This window comes from Abramis brama (assembly GCF_963993115.1).
Source record: "Abramis brama genome assembly, chromosome: 11".
NCBI classification, from domain to species: domain Eukaryota; kingdom Metazoa; phylum Chordata; class Actinopteri; order Cypriniformes; family Leuciscidae; genus Abramis; species Abramis brama.
This window is the reverse complement of record NC_139973.1, coordinates 892,501-910,000: the sequence shown is the minus strand read 5'-3', so window position 1 is coordinate 910,000 and position 17,500 is coordinate 892,501. Positions and strand designations below refer to the sequence as shown.

The window sequence follows — 17,500 nt, the reverse complement described above, 5'->3', positions numbered from 1 at the left end:
TTCATATTTTTGTGGAAACTGTGATACATTCTATTTCTCAGGATTATTTGATGAATAGAAAGTTCAAAAGAACAGCGTTTATTTGAAATAGAATCTTTTGTAACATATTTTATTTCTTTGATGATGATAATCGCATGTAAAATGCATCTTTTAATCAACGAGTCTTAACACTCACTCATATATTCTGCTCTGTAAGCAAACCTCTAAAGTTAGGCAATATTGTAGCAGATTTAAACTCTTGCTGATCAGAGCACAGTCGTCATGCTTTCACAAGGAGACTGAAGTTATTAAAAGATTAACAGTCCTTCACAGTTTTAGATGCATTAATATCTGAAGTTCAGCATGAGCTGATGGAGTTATTCTCCGTTCATGATGGAGATATCAGTGTGACGAGAGCTCACACTCGCTGAAGTGGAGCGTCACGCTGGAGAGTTTGAGGCGTTTCTCCAACATCACCTTCTGCTCGGGTGGAGCTGTGGAGATTATTACACCATCCGGACACACACACACACACACACACACACACACACTGCTGCTTTATGAGATAAAGAGGGGGTTTAATAAAGACCAGTTAGTGTCTGATGCTGAAACACACAGAGAAACTTAAAGAGAGTGTGTGAGTATGAGTGAGAGAGTGTGTGTGTGTGTGTGTGTTAGTGAGTGTCACCGGTGTGTGTGTGGGAGTGTGTGTGTCACTGGTGTGTGTGGGAGTGAGAGAGTGCGTGTGTGAGTGTGTCACCAGTGTGTGTGTGTGTGTTAGTGAGTGTCACCGGTGTGTGTGTGGGTGAGAGAGTGCGTGTGTTAGTGAGTGTCACCGGTGTGTGTGTGGGAGTGTGTGTGTCATCCGGTGTGTGTGTGTGCGTGAGAGTGTGTGTGTGTGTGTGAGTGAGTGTCACCAGTGTGTGTGTGTGTGTGAGTGAGTGTCACCAGTGTGTGTGTGTGTGTGTGTGTGTTAGTGAGTGTCACCGGTGTGTGTGTGTGTGTGTTAGTGAGTGTCACCGGTGTGCGTGTTAGTGAGTATCACTGGTGTGTGTGTGTGTTAGTGAGTGTCACCAGTGTGTGTGTGTGAGTGTCACCGGTGTGTGTGTGTGTGTGTTAGTGAGTGTCACCGGTGTGTGTGTGTGTTAGTGAGTGTCACCGGTGTGTGTGTGTGTTAGTGAGTATCACCAGTGTGTGTGTGTGTTAGTGAGTGTCACCGGTGTGTGTGTGTGTTAGTGAGTGTCACCGGTGTGTGTGTGTGTGTGTTAGTGAGTGTCACCAGTGTGTGTGTGTGTGTGTGTGTGTGTGTGAGTGTCACCGGTGTGTGTGTGTGTGTGTTAGTGAGTGTCACCGGTGTGTGTGTGTGTTAGTGAGTATCACCAGTGTGTGTGTGTGTGTGTGTTACTGAGTGTCACCGGTGTGTGTGTGTGTTAGTGAGTGTCACCGGTGTGTGTGTGTGTGTGTTAGTGAGTGTCACCGGTGTGTGTGTGTGTTAGTGAGTGTCACCGGTGTGTGTGTGTGTGTCACCGGTGTTTGTGTGTGTGTGTGTGTTAGTAAGTGTCACCGGTGTGTGTGTGTGTTAGTGAGTGTCACCAGTGTGTGTGTGTGTGTGTGTGTGAGTGTCACCGGTGTTTGTGTGTGTGTGTTAGTGAGTGTCACCGGTGTGTGTGTGTGTTAGTGAGTGTCACCGGTGTGTGTGTGTGTGTGTGTGTGTCACCGGTGTTTGCGTGTGTGTGTGTTAGTGAGTGTCACCGGTGTGTGTGTGTGTTAGTGAGTGTCACCGGTGTGTGTGTGTTAGTGAGTGTCACCGGTGTGTGTGTGTGTGTGTGTGTTAGTGAGTGTCACCGGTGTGTGTGTGTGTGTTAGTGAGTGTCACCGGTGTGTGTGTGTTAGTGAGTGTCACCGGTGTGTGTGTGTGTGTGTGTGTGTTAGTGAGTGTCACCGGTGTGTGTGTGTGTTAGTGAGTGTCACCGGTGTGTGTGTGTTAGTGAGTGTCACCGGTGTGTGTGTGTGTGTGTGTTAGTGAGTGTCACCAGTGTGTGTGTGTGTGTTAGTGAGTGTCACCGGTGTGTGTGTGTTAGTGAGTGTCACCGGTGTGTGTGTGTGTGTGTGTGTGTGTGTGTGTGTTCTGCTGCTGTAGTTCGTCTGTAACCAGTGATTATTTGAGTGTTGTCTTTCTATCAGCTGAACCAGTGTCAGGTCATTCTCCTCTGACCTCTGACCTCACCCAGTCGATCAGCAGTTTCTGAAACACTCAGACCAGATCGTCTGACAACACACACACGTTCAAAGTCTCTTAAATCACTTTCTTCCTCATTCTGAACTTCAGCAGATCTTGATGATGTTTACATGCGTAAAGAGTTCCTGCCCTGTGATTGGCTGATCGTAAAGTCATTGAGTTCTTGCCCTGTGATTGGCTGATCGTAAAGTCTGTGAGTTCCTGCCCTGTGATTGGCTGATCGTAAAGTCTGTGAGTTCCTGCCCTGTGATTGGCTGATCGTAAAGTCATTGAGTTCCTGCCCTGTGATTGGCTGATCAGGTATTTGGGTAAACAAGCAGTTGAACAGGTTGAGCCGTTAAAGTGAGTAAGATATATAAACATCCATTACAATATTTATATCTTTTTCATTGTTTTATCTTAAGTCTATTTCATAATTTGCAACACTTTACAATAAGGTTCATTATTTAACATGAACAAACAATGAACAGCTGGATTTTTATTAACTAACATTAACAAAGATTAATAAACACTGTAATAAATGTTTTGCTTATTGTTAGTAAATACATTAATGTTAACTAATGAACCTTATTATAAAGTGTTACTTCATAATTTTCACAATGTTGTTGTGTTTGATCAGTGTTAATGTTTTCAGGACCACAGAAGATTGAAACACACACTAAATCAATATTTACAGTCAGCACATGTTCTGCTCTCTCTTCTTCATTGGTGGATTTCCTGCTGACTCACTGTGATGACTCAACCACTTCCCTAAACACACACACACACACACTGATGACAGAAGAACCAGAGGGGTTTAGAAACTGAACAAAATATACAATTTATTGCAAATATGTTAATACAGTGATCAGTGTATTCCAGTAATTATAAAATCAGTAGTTGTGATGCTCTTTCCCTTCTTCATCCTCATATTCCTCTATTTCAGTTTCATAATCGCACAATACTGTCGTGGCCCTTCATAAGCACAGCGTTCCTCTTTAACATCTCCATCATTTACTTTAAAGGAAACAAGGGTTATTTACATTCCTTCCCGCCTCTGACGCACGGGCGACGTGAAGTGGGCGGGGCTACAGGAGTGGCACTGGAACCTCATTGGCCGATTCTGCCGTCAATCATCCGGAAAACTTTGGCACCCAAAAGTGTCGTGAGAACGAACTGAGAACATGCCGGAACGGATCATTCGGAATAAATAATGACTCCCACCGCTCCGGACCCTTCATAGGGAGCATCATGTGCAGGATATGAAGGGTTAAATCAACACTTTTCTTCATATTTGACATCTAACGCTCACAAACACGTCTATATTTCACATTATTTTCATAGCAAATACGCAAAATCTCATGAAAACAATCTGATATATTTTGTTATTTGAATTGAAAGTGTTTGTGCATCATTGTGCCCTCAGTTTTCCTGCAGCGTTTGGGTTAAAAAGTCATTAAATAATGTCAAAATGCAGAATAAATTGTGCTGGACATCCAAAATAAATGCTTCTGTTTACATAATATATATATGTGTGTGTACTGTGTATAATTATTTTGTATATATAAATACACACATATGCATGTGTTATTTATATATAAAATATTTATATAAATTGTGTATAAATATATATACACATGCAAATATTTCTTAAATATATACATGCATATGTGTGTATTTATATATACAAAATAATTATACGCAGTACACACACATATATATATTATATAAACAGTTTTTTTTTTTAATGCAATTAATCGTTGCCTAGCACTATTATTTTTATAACAAATAAGCGAAATCTCATGAAAACAATCTGATATATTTTGTTATTTGAATTGAAAGTGTTTATAATGATTTTTACTGCAGCGTTTGGGGTTTAAAAGTCATTGAGATCATGTGATTTTAGTGTGAAATGTGAGTTGGACGTCAAATACTTCTTCTGGTCTTTATAACACTGTCATACAAAAATACTAAATACTGAACTCATCTCCGTCAGTCTCTTCATCTCTCTCTTCATCATACAATAAATAATCTTATAGAACAGTGGCTCTATGCACATATACAAATAAATACTGTACAGGAGAGCGGTGGTTTATTTCTGGAGGAATGAATGGCCTTTGTTGCTCCGAGTGGAGGCTGGAAGTGAAAACGAGAAGCGTAATCACACGTCTGACCTGGGAAGCCTGAATGAGATTTCAGAAGTTCCTGCGCAGGGGTCAAAAAGGGGTCAGAAAAGTCTGGGGATGAATCAGGCCTCCATCAGCCAATCAGACGCTTGGGATCCTGTGATTGGCAGGTGAGGGTTGAGGAGTAGGAGGGACTACAGGAGTGGCACTGGAACCTCATTGGCTGATTCTGCCATCAGTCTTCTGCAAGACTCATGATCAACTGGACAGACACCAAATTAACATGCCAGAACTGATCAGAAATAAATAATTACCCATGATCCCTCACTGCTCCGGACCCTTCATAGGGAGCATCATGTGCAGGATCATGTTCACATCTGTGTTTTACAGAAACGCCTCTCAGAATGAGAACTAAATCGGAAAATCTGCAGGGCAAAAGTCTGGGGATGAATCAGGCCTCCATCGGTCAATCAGACGCAAGGGATCCTGTGATTGGCAGGTGAGTGTTGAGGAGTGGGAGGGGCTACAAGAGTGGCACTGGAACCTCATTGGCCGTTTCTGCCGTCAGTCTCATGATCGAGCTGGACAGACACCAAATTAACATGCCAGAACTGATGATATGAAATAAATAATTACCCATAAACCCTCCCACCGTGATCCATCATGTGCAGGATCACGTTCACCTCTGTGTTTTACAGGAACGCCTCTCAGAATGAGAACTAAATCGGAAAACCTGCACAGCAAAAGTCTGGGGATGAATCAGGCCTCCATCGGCCAATCAGACGCTTGGGATCATGCGATTGGCCGGATCTACGAGACGCAGCAGCAGCCGTGACTCTTAGGATCCTCGTCTTCGATTGGCTGCTTGAATCTCAGGAGGGGCGGGTCTCCGCTGGCCGGCGTGAAGTAAACCGCGCTGCCATTGGACGAGACCTGTGGCATGCGCGGGTCCACGGGATTGGTGGATCCGTTGCCCATGTGACCGTTGAGGACTGGGTGTGGGAGGAGTTTAGCGGCTGAGCGCTGCTTTTTGAGTTCGGACAGCGTTTGCGCGCGCTCTTTAGGCTTGGACTCCTCAGTGGAGGTTGTGGTGTCGTGGGGGTCAGGGGTCACAGGGTCACCGTTAGAAGCGGGCGGCGCTGGAGCGGAAACGCAACCGTTCTGTCGTCCGCCGTCCTTCAGGATCCCTGGAGTGCGCGAGCCGTCATCAGCCTGCGGTACACACACAAGAAGACAAAGAGAGAGAGAGAGAGAGAGAGAGAGAGAGAGAGACAGAGAGAGAGAGAGACAGAGAGAGAGAGTAGAGAGAGAGAGCGAGAGGAGAGAGCGAGAGAGAGAGAGCGAGTGAGAGAGAGCGAGAGAGAGAGACAGAGAGAGAGAGAGGGAGAGAGCGAAAGAGAGAGAGACAGAGAGAGAGAGAGGGAGAGAGAGAGAGAGAGCGAGAGAGAGAGAGAGAGGGAGAGAGAGAGAGGGAGAGTGAGTGAGAGAGTGTCTTAAAGTGACGACAGCCTAATATTCCTGCTGTTGTCTGTGTCATTAATGTTAATAAAACAACAGCTTTAACAAATATGAAACTATATTTAATTTCTACAGTGAACATATAAGTGTTATTTTACATTTAGGCTTAATTATTAATTTCTGTACCCGAATACTGTTAGACTTTGTACATTTGTTATTTAGTGTCCACTTCTGCTTGTAATTTGTGTATTTGTTCTTATTTTATTACTGACTGTTCACTTGTTTTAAATAATGTGTGAACTTTAGGCTCAGTTAGGCTGATAACTAATAACCCCCCCCCATATATATACATTTTTTATTTATTTATTTTTTGCTGATCCGAAAAATGTTCCGATCCGTGGCTCAAAAAAACGTAAATGATCCGTACCGTGATTTTTGTGATTCGTTACTAGTATTTTAAGTCATTTTGAAGCCTGTTGTTCACTTGGATCTATTTTATTACCACAATTTTTTACCCGATTACTCGATTAATCAATGGAATAATGTGTAGAATCCTCGATTGCTAAGATAACCGCTAGCCCTGCACTGGACTCGACCGCGCGAGTGTGATCGCGGAGAGAAGCTCTGGACTGGACTCGACCGCGCGAGTGTGATCGCGGAGAGAAGCTCTGGACTGGACTCGACCGCGCGAGTGTGATCGCGGAGAGAAGCTCTGGACTGGACTCGACAGCGCGAGTGTGATCGCGGAGAGAAGCTCTGGACTGGACTCGACCGCGCGAGTGTGATCGCGGAGAGAAGCTCTGGACTGGACTGGACTCGAGCGCGTGAGTGTGATCGCGGAGAGAAGCTCTGGACTGGACTCGACCGCGCGAGTGTGATCGCGGAGAGAAGCTCTGGACTGGACTCGACAGCGCGAGTGTGATCGCGGAGAGAAGCTCTGGACTGGACTCGACAGCGCGAGTGTGATCGCGGAGAGAAGCTCTGGACTGGACTCGACCGCGCGAGTGTGATCGCGGAGAGAAGCTCTGGACTGGACTCGACCGCGCGAGTGTGATCGCGGAGAGAAGCTCTGGACTGGACTCGACCGCGCGAGTGTGATCGCGGAGAGAAGCTCTGGACTGGACTCGACCGCGCGAGTGTGATCGCGGAGAGAAGCTCTGGACTGGACTCGACCGCGCGGAGAGAAGCTCTGGACTGGACTCGACCGCGCGAGTGTGATCGCGGAGAGAAGCTCTGGACTGGACTCGACCGCGCGAGTGTGATCGCGGAGAGAAGCTCTGGACTGGACTCGACCGCGCGGAGAGAAGCTCTGGACTGGACTTGACCGCGCGGAGAGAAGCTCTGGACTGGACTGGACTCGACAGCGCGAGTGTGATCGCGGAGAGAAGCTCTGGACTGGACTCGACCGCGCGAGTGTGATCGCGGAGAGAAGCTCTGGACTGGACTCGACCGCGCGAGTGTGATCGCGGAGAGAAGCTCTGGACTGGACTCGACCGCGCGAGTGTGATCGCGGAGAGAAGCTCTGGACTGGACTGGACTCGAGCGCGTGAGTGTGATCGCGGAGAGAAGCTCTGGACTGGACTCGACCGTGCGAGTGTGATCGCGGAGAGAAGCTCTGGACTGGACTCGACAGCGCGAGTGTGATCGCGGAGAGAAGCTCTGCACTGGACTCGACCGCGCGAGTGTGATCGCGGAGAGAAGCTCTGGACTGGACTCGACCGTGCGAGTGTGATCGCGGAGAGAAGCTCTGGACTGGACTCGACCGTGCGAGTGTGATCGCGGAGAGAAGCTCTGGACTGGACTCGACAGCGCGAGTGTGATCGCGGAGAGAAGCTCTGGACTGGACTTGACCGCGCGGAGAGAAGCTCTGGACTGGACTCGACCGCGCGAGTGTGATCGCGGAGAGAAGCTCTGGACTGGACTCGACCGCGCGAGTGTGATCGCGGAGAGAAGCTCTGGACTGGACTCGACCGCGCGGAGAGAAGCTCTGGACTGGACTCGACCGCGCGAGTGTGATCGCGGAGAGAAGCTCTGGACTGGACTCGACCGCGCGGAGAGAAGCTCTGGACTGGACTCGACCGCGCGAGTGTGATCGCGGAGAGAAGCTCTGGACTGGACTCGACCGCGCGAGTGTGATCGCGGAGAGAAGCTCTGCTCTGGACTCGACCGCGCGAGTGTGATCGCGGAGAGAAGCTCTGCTCTGGACTCGACCGTGCGGAGAGAAGCTCTGGACTGGACTCGACCGCGCGAGTGTGATCGCGGAGAGAAGCTCTGGACTGGACTGGACTCGACCGCGTGAGTGTGATCGCGGAGAGAAGCTCTGGACTGGACTGGACTCGACCGCGCGAGTGTGATCGCGGAGAGAAGCTCTGGACTGGACTCGACCGTGCGAGTGTGATCGCGGAGAGAAGCTCTGGACTGGACTGGACTCGACCGCGCGAGTGTGATCGCGGAGAGAAGCTCTGGACTGGACTCGACCGTGCGAGTGTGATCGCGGAGAGAAGCTCTGGACTGGACTCGACCGTGCGAGTGTGATCGCGGAGAGAAGCTCTGGACTGGACTCGACAGCGCGAGTGTGATCGCGGAGAGAAGCTCTGGACTGGACTTGACCGCGCGGAGAGAAGCTCTGGACTGGACTCGACCGCGCGAGTGTGATCGCGGAGAGAAGCTCTGGACTGGACTCGACCGCGCGAGTGTGATCGCGGAGAGAAGCTCTGGACTGGACTCGACCGCGCGGAGAGAAGCTCTGGACTGGACTCGACCGCGCGAGTGTGATCGCGGAGAGAAGCTCTGGACTGGACTCGACCGCGCGGAGAGAAGCTCTGGACTGGACTCGACCGCGCGAGTGTGATCGCGGAGAGAAGCTCTGGACTGGACTCGACCGCGCGAGTGTGATCGCGGAGAGAAGCTCTGCTCTGGACTCGACCGCGCGAGTGTGATCGCGGAGAGAAGCTCTGCTCTGGACTCGACCGTGCGGAGAGAAGCTCTGGACTGGACTCGACCGCGCGAGTGTGATCGCGGAGAGAAGCTCTGGACTGGACTGGACTCGACCGCGTGAGTGTGATCGCGGAGAGAAGCTCTGCTCTGGACTCGACCGCGCGAGTGTGATCGCGGAGAGAAGCTCTGGACTGGACTCGACCGTGCGAGTGTGATCGCGGAGAGAAGCTCTGGACTGGACTCGACCGCGCGAGTGTGATCGCGGAGAGAAGCTCTGGACTGGACTCGACCGCGCGAGTGTGATAGCGGAGAGAAGCTCTGGACTGGACTCGACCGCGCGAGTGTGATCGCGGAGAGAAGCTCTGGACTGGACTCGACCGCGCGAGTGTGATCGCGGAGAGAAGCTCTGGACTGGACTCGACCGCGCGAGTGCGATCGCGGAGAGAAGCTCTGGACTGGACTCGACCGCGCGAGTGTGATCGCGGAGAGAAGCTCTGCTCTGGACTCGACCGCGCGAGTGTGATCGCGGAGAGAAGCTCTGCTCACCGAACGGCTGTTCTCCTGATCCGACTCGCGCTCTCGCTCCTCTTCCTCTCGTCCTCCTCTCCACACGATGGCTTCCGTCTGATACTCCTTCCGGCAGAGATTGTGTCTGTCCGACAGACTCGCCCTCCGGACCACTTTCCTACAAACACAGTCAAACACAAGATATTATAGGCAGAACGTGTCTCATATCTGATGACGTTTGCATCATTGATTCTGTATATTACTGTGAGGCTGTCAAATAAAAAATTTGAATTTTGAATATTCCTTGAATTTTTAAAAAAACTGCTCATTCGAAAGCAAAAACAGTGCATTTGAATTTTCGGTGTGTCAAGAGGCGTGAGACATGATGATGATGATGATGATGATGATGAGGATTGATGATGATGTCACTGACGCGGTGTGTTTTTGTTAGATTATCCATTGTACAGTTCATTTGAAAAATGGCGGGAAAAGGTTCTTCCTGCTGACGAAAACCCTCTCAGTTCATGCAACGACACACTTGACCAAACCTGCACATCGGTCAGAGCTGAGTGTGTGTGTGTGTGTGAAAGCGCTCAGCACTCGCTCAGATCAAGAGCGTCTGGTGTTTCTGATGAACGATATGTAGATGTAGAGAGTAGACGTGTGTGTTTCTGAATGTCAGTTTGCTGTTGTGTGTTTGTGTAGTTCATTACGCTGTGTGTTGAAGTGTGTTTTCTCAGGTTACTGATGCACAAACAGTTTTATGCACTATTATAACCTAATTTTCCTTGCATGCACATTTAGGACATTATATTTTATTTAAGAACAATTGTTTCAAAAGTTAATGCACTTCAAAAAGTGAATGTCATTTCATTTCAATAAAGGACGCGATGCTTGATTTGGTTTATATTTGCTTATTGTGCTCGCTTGCGCCCTCTTGTGGACACAGGAGACAATACTGTACTTTTCCACTAACATTAAATATTGCCTTTAGAATTTGAATATACAGTAGTCAACATTTGAAGTGGATCAAAACCTTTCATCAAAGTTATACATGAATTCTGAACAACACCCGTTCTTGTCTTAGGACAACTTTGATGAACTTTTTTGATCCACTTCAAATGTCGACTCAAATTTTGCTAATATTTAAGTAAGAAATTTCAGCTTTTCAGCCATTTTGACAGCCCTACTGTAAATCTGCAGGAATAAAGCTGGACTTGATCTGGTGTTGTGATTGAGTGAGGTGCAGTTCTGCGAGTGTCCAGCAGGGGTCAGCAAGTGTGCTTTATTTGTATCATATTGTACACTGACCTTGAGTTTGTAGAAAGGCGCTGTATAAAATAAACGTATTATTATTATTATTATTAGTATTACCCTCGGCTGCCGGCGCTGCTGGTTCGACGACACAGAGACGTCTTGTGCTTCAGCTGAGACTTCATGATGATGTCATGCTTGTGCTTCAACTCCAGCAAATGATTCCTGAACTCCTCATCCTCACACAGATCTGAGCACACACACACACACACACACAAACACACACAAACACACACGACTGATTTATTCATGAATTTGTCCTGTTAGAAAAGGATCATAGGATTTCAGAAATCTGAAATCGCTGGTGTTTCTGACGTCACAAACTACCTTGTAACCAATCAGATCAACGTGTGATCGTCAACCAGTGGATCTCTGAGTGAGTGAGTGGAGGCGGGGCTCATTTGCATATTCATAGAACCGCACATACTAAATGAGGCAAGGGTGTCGAGTTACATTCAAGATATTTTAAGGCATGAAGATTTTTTGACCTCGCGAACGTTAAAGGAACATTCCATTCTTGAAACGTTACATTTGAATGTTCTCTGAAAGTTCTGAAACAAGAAGCAACATTTAAAAACTGCAACATTTAAATTCTCTCTAAACAGACAGTCTGAGATGAGCGACACGCAAAACTTCAAAATATTATCCTTATACTGTAATCATTACGAGCACAAGATGTAATCGCTGCTTAACATGTTCATTATTTCTGATAAACTCAATATATGACGTTAACTAAACACACACCTGTAATGTACACTACCAGACAAACGTTTCGGATCGGTAAGATTTTTAATGTTTTTAAAAGAAGTCTCTTCTGCTCACCAAGGCTGCATTTATTTGATTAAAAATACAAAAAAATACAAAAAACAGTAATATTGTTAAATATTATGACAATTTAAAATAACGTCTATGTGAATATGTAATATATAAAGTGTAATTTATTCCTGTGATCAAAGCTGAATTTTCAGCATCATTACTCCAGTCTTCAGTGTCACATGATCCTTCAGAAATCATTCTAATATGATGATTTGATGCTCAAGAAACATTTATGATTATTATAATTTTTTGTTGAAAACAGTTCTATATAAAAATATTTCAGGATTCTTTGATGAATAGAAAGTTCAAAAGAACAGGGTTTATTTGGAATATAATCTTTTGTAACATTATAAATGTCTTAACTGTCATCCTCGATTAATAAAAGTATCGATTTCTTTTATTTATTCCCCCCCCCCCCCCCCCCCCCCCCAAAAAATTCTTACTGACCGCAAACTTTTGAACGATGTTTAATGTTATTATAAAAGCTTTATATTTCAGATAAATGCTGTTCTTTTGAACTTTCTGTTCATCAAAGAATCCAGATTTTTTTTTATATAGAACTGTTTTCAACAAAAAATAATAATAATCATAAATGTGTCTTGATCATCAAATCATCATATTAGAATGATTTCTGAAGGATCATGTGACACTGAAGACTGGAGTAATGATGCTGAAAATTCAGCTTATAATATATAATAATAATATTCGCCTTTGACATTGAAACAAATGTTTACTTTGAAACAATATTTATTGTGAAAAGCGCTATATAAATAAACTTGAACTGAATTGGTGTCGTCTTGTGACCTAAAACGGTTGCTATGACTACCGACTGTAATAAAAACGGCCTTAGAGGACAATATTAATTTTATGGCAACATAAACTGTCATAAACGAGCAGACGCTCAGGAGCCAGAAAACAAAAACATTGACTGAGAACGAATGAACCAGTAAAAGCTGAGAACGGAGGAAGACAGGGTAGATTAATAATGATAACACTGTAATATTTGTCCAGTTTGTATCAGTTTCTATATTGTAATAAACTATTTTTCTCAGTAGAAGCTTTAAAATCATTATGAAATCAAAATTGACTTGTTTTTAATGGAATATTGCAGTATTTATTCTACATTATCAATCTGTGCACATCATTATTGTTCACGTTAATGATTGTAAGATTGTTTTCCCGCATCTGATCTTCTTCCAGAAGCGTTTCACTCGGATACACTTCACTGTCAGGCCGACGTTAAACTAATCTACAATTATTACTCAAATCAATATGTGTGTGTATTTATTGATCTGGCGTAATGAGCGGCATCATGTTCCGTCAGAAGCTTTATCGTGGAAGTGTTTGTGGTTTCTGTATTATTATGTGATATTGAGGATCATCTCAGAGTTGTACCTATGGGCGTCTCCTCCATGTACGTCTTGGCGTTCAGATTGGCACCGTGAGAGACCAGCAGCTCGGCCACTTGGACCTAATTATGGAAATTAATATTCATCTTTCATACAGAACATTATGATGATGCCTAATGGCACATATAACATAAAACTACTGATTTCAGTTTATAGCTAGTTTATTTTTTAGACAAAAATTATAATTTCATAATAATATTTAAAACATGATCATTTCATAATCATATTTCAATAATTATAATTTCATAATCGTATAAAAACATATATAATTTCATAATCATATTTCAAAAATGATAATTTCATAATCATATTTCAAAAATGATAATTTCATAATATTTAAAACATTATCATTTCATAATCATCTTTAAAAAATGATAATTTCATAATAATATTTAAAACATTATCATTTCATAATCATCTTTAAAAAATGCTAATTATTAAAAAATATAAAATGTCATAATCATATTACAAAATGATAATTTCATAATCATCTTTAAAACATAATTTCATAATCATATTTCAAAAAGGATAATTCATCATGATATCCGTGAACCCTGACCTGTCCCCAGCACGCGGCGGCGTGTATCGGTGTCCATCCGTCAGAATCCCTCACGTCTGTTCTCGCTCCTCCTTCTAACAGCATCTCTGTGACCTGAGCGTAACCGTTCGCAGCCGCGATGTGTAGCTGAACACACACACACACACACACACACACACACACACACACACACACACGTTACTTAGCGATCTAAATGGGGACTCTCCATAGACGTAATGGTATTTATACTGTACAAACTGTATATTCTGTTCCCTTACTCTAAACCTGCCCATCACACACACACACACACACACACACACACACAGTCTCACACACACACACATACACACTTCACATAATTACACATACATCTTACTTTCTGTTTTATGTGTTTTGTATTGATGGTATCATCTAAAATATTTTATAAGTTTCCTCAAACTCGCAGACTCATCTTTAATATCTCTTGAAATCAGACTTCAGACTGTTTATGCAAACAGGAAGTGCTTCCGTCTCTCCTCAAATCATCAGATCAGCAGCTTTTGATGTTCATTCTAGTTTATCTCATGTGTTTCCTTCCACTCAGCATCGTCACACACACACACACACACAGCGAGCGAAAGGATGTTTTATGTGCTGCTGATTCAATGTTCCAGTAAAAGCGTCTGATGTCTGTCATTATCCTGCGCTGCTGAATGATGAACGGAGAGAATAAGAGCAGGAGTGTGTGTGAGAGAGAGAGTGTGTGTGTGTGTGTGTGAGAGAGAGAAAGTGTGTGTGTGTGTGTGTGTGTGAGAGAGAGAGAGTGTGTGTGTGTGTGTTTGAGAGTTTGTTCTAATGTTAAAATTTTTTACACTGTTTATTTAAATTTAAGTTATGTTATAATATTTTCTTCTATTATTTTGATGTTTTTATTATTATTCTATGTATTCCAAGCTTTGCTAAAATTGTATTATTTACAGTCATGCCAATAAAGCAAACTTTGAATTGAATGTATGTGTACATGTGTGTGTATTTGTGTGGCCTCTAGTGTGTGTGTGTGTGTGTGTGTGTGTGTACCAGCGTGGCCCCCTGGGAGTCGTGATGGTTGACGTCTGCTCCGTCCTGAAGGAGGTTCTGAATATCTGCCAGCATCCTCTTCTCCACCGATGCTCTCGTCTCGTTGATCATCTCCTGCGTGATGCCTGTCATGGACACAACCATTGGACAACACAGCTGTCAATCAAACAGAGTGGGAGGAGCTGATCTGACTGTCAATCAAACAGTGTGTGGGAGGGGCTGATCTGACTGTCAATCAAACAGTGTGTGGGAGGAGCTGATCTGACTGTCAATCAAACAGAGTGGGAGGAGCTGATCGGACTGTCAATCAAACAGTGTGTGGGAGGAGCTGATCTGACTGTCAATCAAACAGAGTGGGAGGAGCTGAACTCATTATAGACTGTGATTGGTGGAGGCTGTGAGACACTGACAATCCCACAAATCATCAAATACTGGGAAATAACGAATTCAAACATCACAATAAAACTCGCAGAACATTCAAACAACATCAAGATGAATTAATCTACATCTTTCTGTAAATTACATTCGCTCAGTTCCTCAGAACTAGATTAGATTGACTGCGTTTGGATGATGAATTATAATGATGTTGTTTCCAAAATCTAATCTTTCCAAATCTCATCTCGTCATGTAATGAGATCTGCATCTGGAATGTTAAACTATAAAACACACAGATCTGCACCTGGATTCTGATTCTTACAGGGTTCGTACAGACACTGTAAAATTAAATTCAAGGACTTTTCAAGCACTACAATCAGAGATCTCACTCATCAAACAATATCTTTTTTATCTTTCAAATTCTAAAAAAGGTAAATAGATAAATAAAAATAAACTAATAAAACAAAATGGTACAAATAAAGTGCAGCACATGCAATGGCTGTGTAACTTTAACCACTGAAAGGATACTATGACAAAGATATCGCTTTCCTTATTCAAACTGGTTTATTCTCATGAATATATGATTGACCTGAAGAATGAACGATGTATCATATACTTGGATATTTATGAGCAATATCACACTCATAATCATGTGAAATGGCTCTATATCTATATCAGACGGGTTGATTTTGTGTCAAAAGATTATTTTATCAATAAAATTAAACACTAATTTCACATATATTGTCTTTCAATAATTCAAGCGTTTTTTGAGTACCTCTTCATAAATATGTCGTTTTCAAGGGTTTTCCAGGACTTACAGTGAGGAAAATAAGTATTTGAACACCCTGCTATTTTGCAAGTTCTCCCACTTGGAAATCATGGAGGGGTCTGAAATTGTCATCGTAGGTGCATGTCCACTGTGAGAGACATAATCTAAAAAAAAAAATCCAGAAATCACAATGTATGATTTTTTAACTATTTATTTGTATGATACAGCTGCAAATAAGTATTTGAACACCTGTCTATCAGCTAGAATTCTGACCCTCAAAGACCTGTTAGTCTGCCTTTAAAATGTCCACCTCCACTCCATTTATTATCCTAAATTAGATGCACCTGTTTGAGGTCGTTAGCTGCATAAAGACACCTGTCCACCCCATACAATCAGTAAGAATCCAACTACTAACATGGCCAAGACCAAAGAGCTGTCCAAAGACACTAGAGACAAAATTGTACACCTCCACAAGGCTGGAAAGGGCTACGGGGAAATTGCCAAGCAGCTTGGTGAAAAAAGGTCCACTGTTGGAGCAATCATTAGAAAATGGAAGAAGCTAAACATGACTGTCAATCTCCCTCAGACTGGGGCTCCATGCAAGATCTCACCTCGTGGGGTCTCAATGATCCTAAGAAAGGTGAGAAATCAGCCCAGAACTACACGGGAGGAGCTGGTCAATGACCTGAAAAGAGCTGGGACCACCGTTTCCAAGGTTACTGTTGGTAATACACTAAGACGTCATGGTTTGAAATCATGCATGGCACGGAAGGTTCCCCTGCTTAAACCAGCACATGTCAAGGCCCGTCTTAAGTTTGCCAATGACCATTTGGATGATCCAGAGGAGTCATGGGAGAAAGTCATGTGGTCAGATGAGACCAAAATAGAACTTTTTGGTCATAATTCCACTAAACGTGTTTGGAGGAAGAAGAATGATGAGTACCATCCCAAGAACACCATCCCTACTGTGAAGCATGGGGGTGGTAGCATCATGCTTTGGGGGTGTTTTTCTGCACATGGGACAGGGCGACTGCACTGTATTAAGGAGAGGATGACCGGGGCCATGTATTGCGAGATTTTGGGGAACAACCTCCTTCCCTCAGTTAGAGCATTGAAGATGGGTCGAGGCTGGGTCTTCCAACATGACAATGACCCGAAGCACACAGCCAGGATAACCAAGGAGTGGCTCTGTAAGAAGCATATCAAGGTTCTGGCGTGGCCTAGCCAGTCTCCAGACCTAAACCCAATAGAGAATCTTTGGAGGGAGCTCAAACTCCGTGTTTCTCAGCGACAGCCCAGAAACCTGACTGATCTAGAGAAGATCTGTGTGGAGGAGTGGGCCAAAATCCCTCCTGCAGTGTGTGCAAACCTGGTGAAAAACTACAGGAAACGTTTGACCTCTGTAATTGCAAACAAAGGCTACTGTACCAAATATTAACATTGATTTTCTCAGGTGTTCAAATACTTATTTGCAGCTGTATCATTCAAATAAATAGTTAAAAAATCATACATTGTGATTTCTGGATTTTATTTTTTAGATTATGTCTCTCACAGTGGACATGTACCTACGATGACAATTTCAGACCCCTCCATGATTTCTAAGTGGGAGAACTTGCAAAATAGCAGGGTGTTCAAACACTTATTTTCCTCACTGTACATTTCAAAACGTAAAATTCAAGCACTTTAAGCACTCGTACGAACCCTGTTCTTACTGCTCATATGAATAACCCTGATGACGCAGTCCTGAAGTGTCAGTCGTCTCTCCCTGTGAAGGCCTTCTTCCCTCTCCCTCTGTACTGATAAACATTGTCAAAATAATTCCGGTTCGCTGGACACGCGGAAGCGACAAAAAATTCTGTATCATGAATTTTTAAGGCGAGTAATTTGGCGATGTCAATTTGTAAAGAAAGACACTCGCCTGCGCACATATATATCCAAACGCGCATATCTATAGACTAAACACGTGATACGCATGTGCGCCGTCAGCGTTCTTACAGG

General features: G+C 44.0%; 2 protein-coding genes across 2 annotated transcripts in view; both read right to left on the bottom strand.

Moving 5' to 3' along the window:
• LOC311092401 (cytochrome c oxidase subunit NDUFA4) overlaps positions 1 to 17,500 on the bottom strand; it is a 106,090-nt gene that overhangs the window by 42,162 nt on the left and 46,428 nt on the right. The window lies entirely within an intron of this gene.
• The window catches only part of ppp1r16b (protein phosphatase 1, regulatory subunit 16B), a 70,160-nt gene continuing 56,603 nt past the window's right edge, over positions 3,944 to 17,500 (bottom strand). Inside the window, exons 6-11 of the mRNA XM_084129096.1 lie at positions 14,359 to 14,483; positions 13,324 to 13,449; positions 12,751 to 12,826; positions 10,600 to 10,729; positions 9,265 to 9,403; positions 3,944 to 5,535 (exon numbers count right to left, since the gene is read on the bottom strand). Coding sequence (XP_083985222.1) covers positions 5,134 to 5,535; positions 9,265 to 9,403; positions 10,600 to 10,729; positions 12,751 to 12,826; positions 13,324 to 13,449; positions 14,359 to 14,483 — 998 coding nt within the window. The 3' untranslated portion in view covers positions 3,944 to 5,133. The remainder of the gene's footprint in view (positions 5,536 to 9,264; positions 9,404 to 10,599; positions 10,730 to 12,750; positions 12,827 to 13,323; positions 13,450 to 14,358; positions 14,484 to 17,500) is intronic.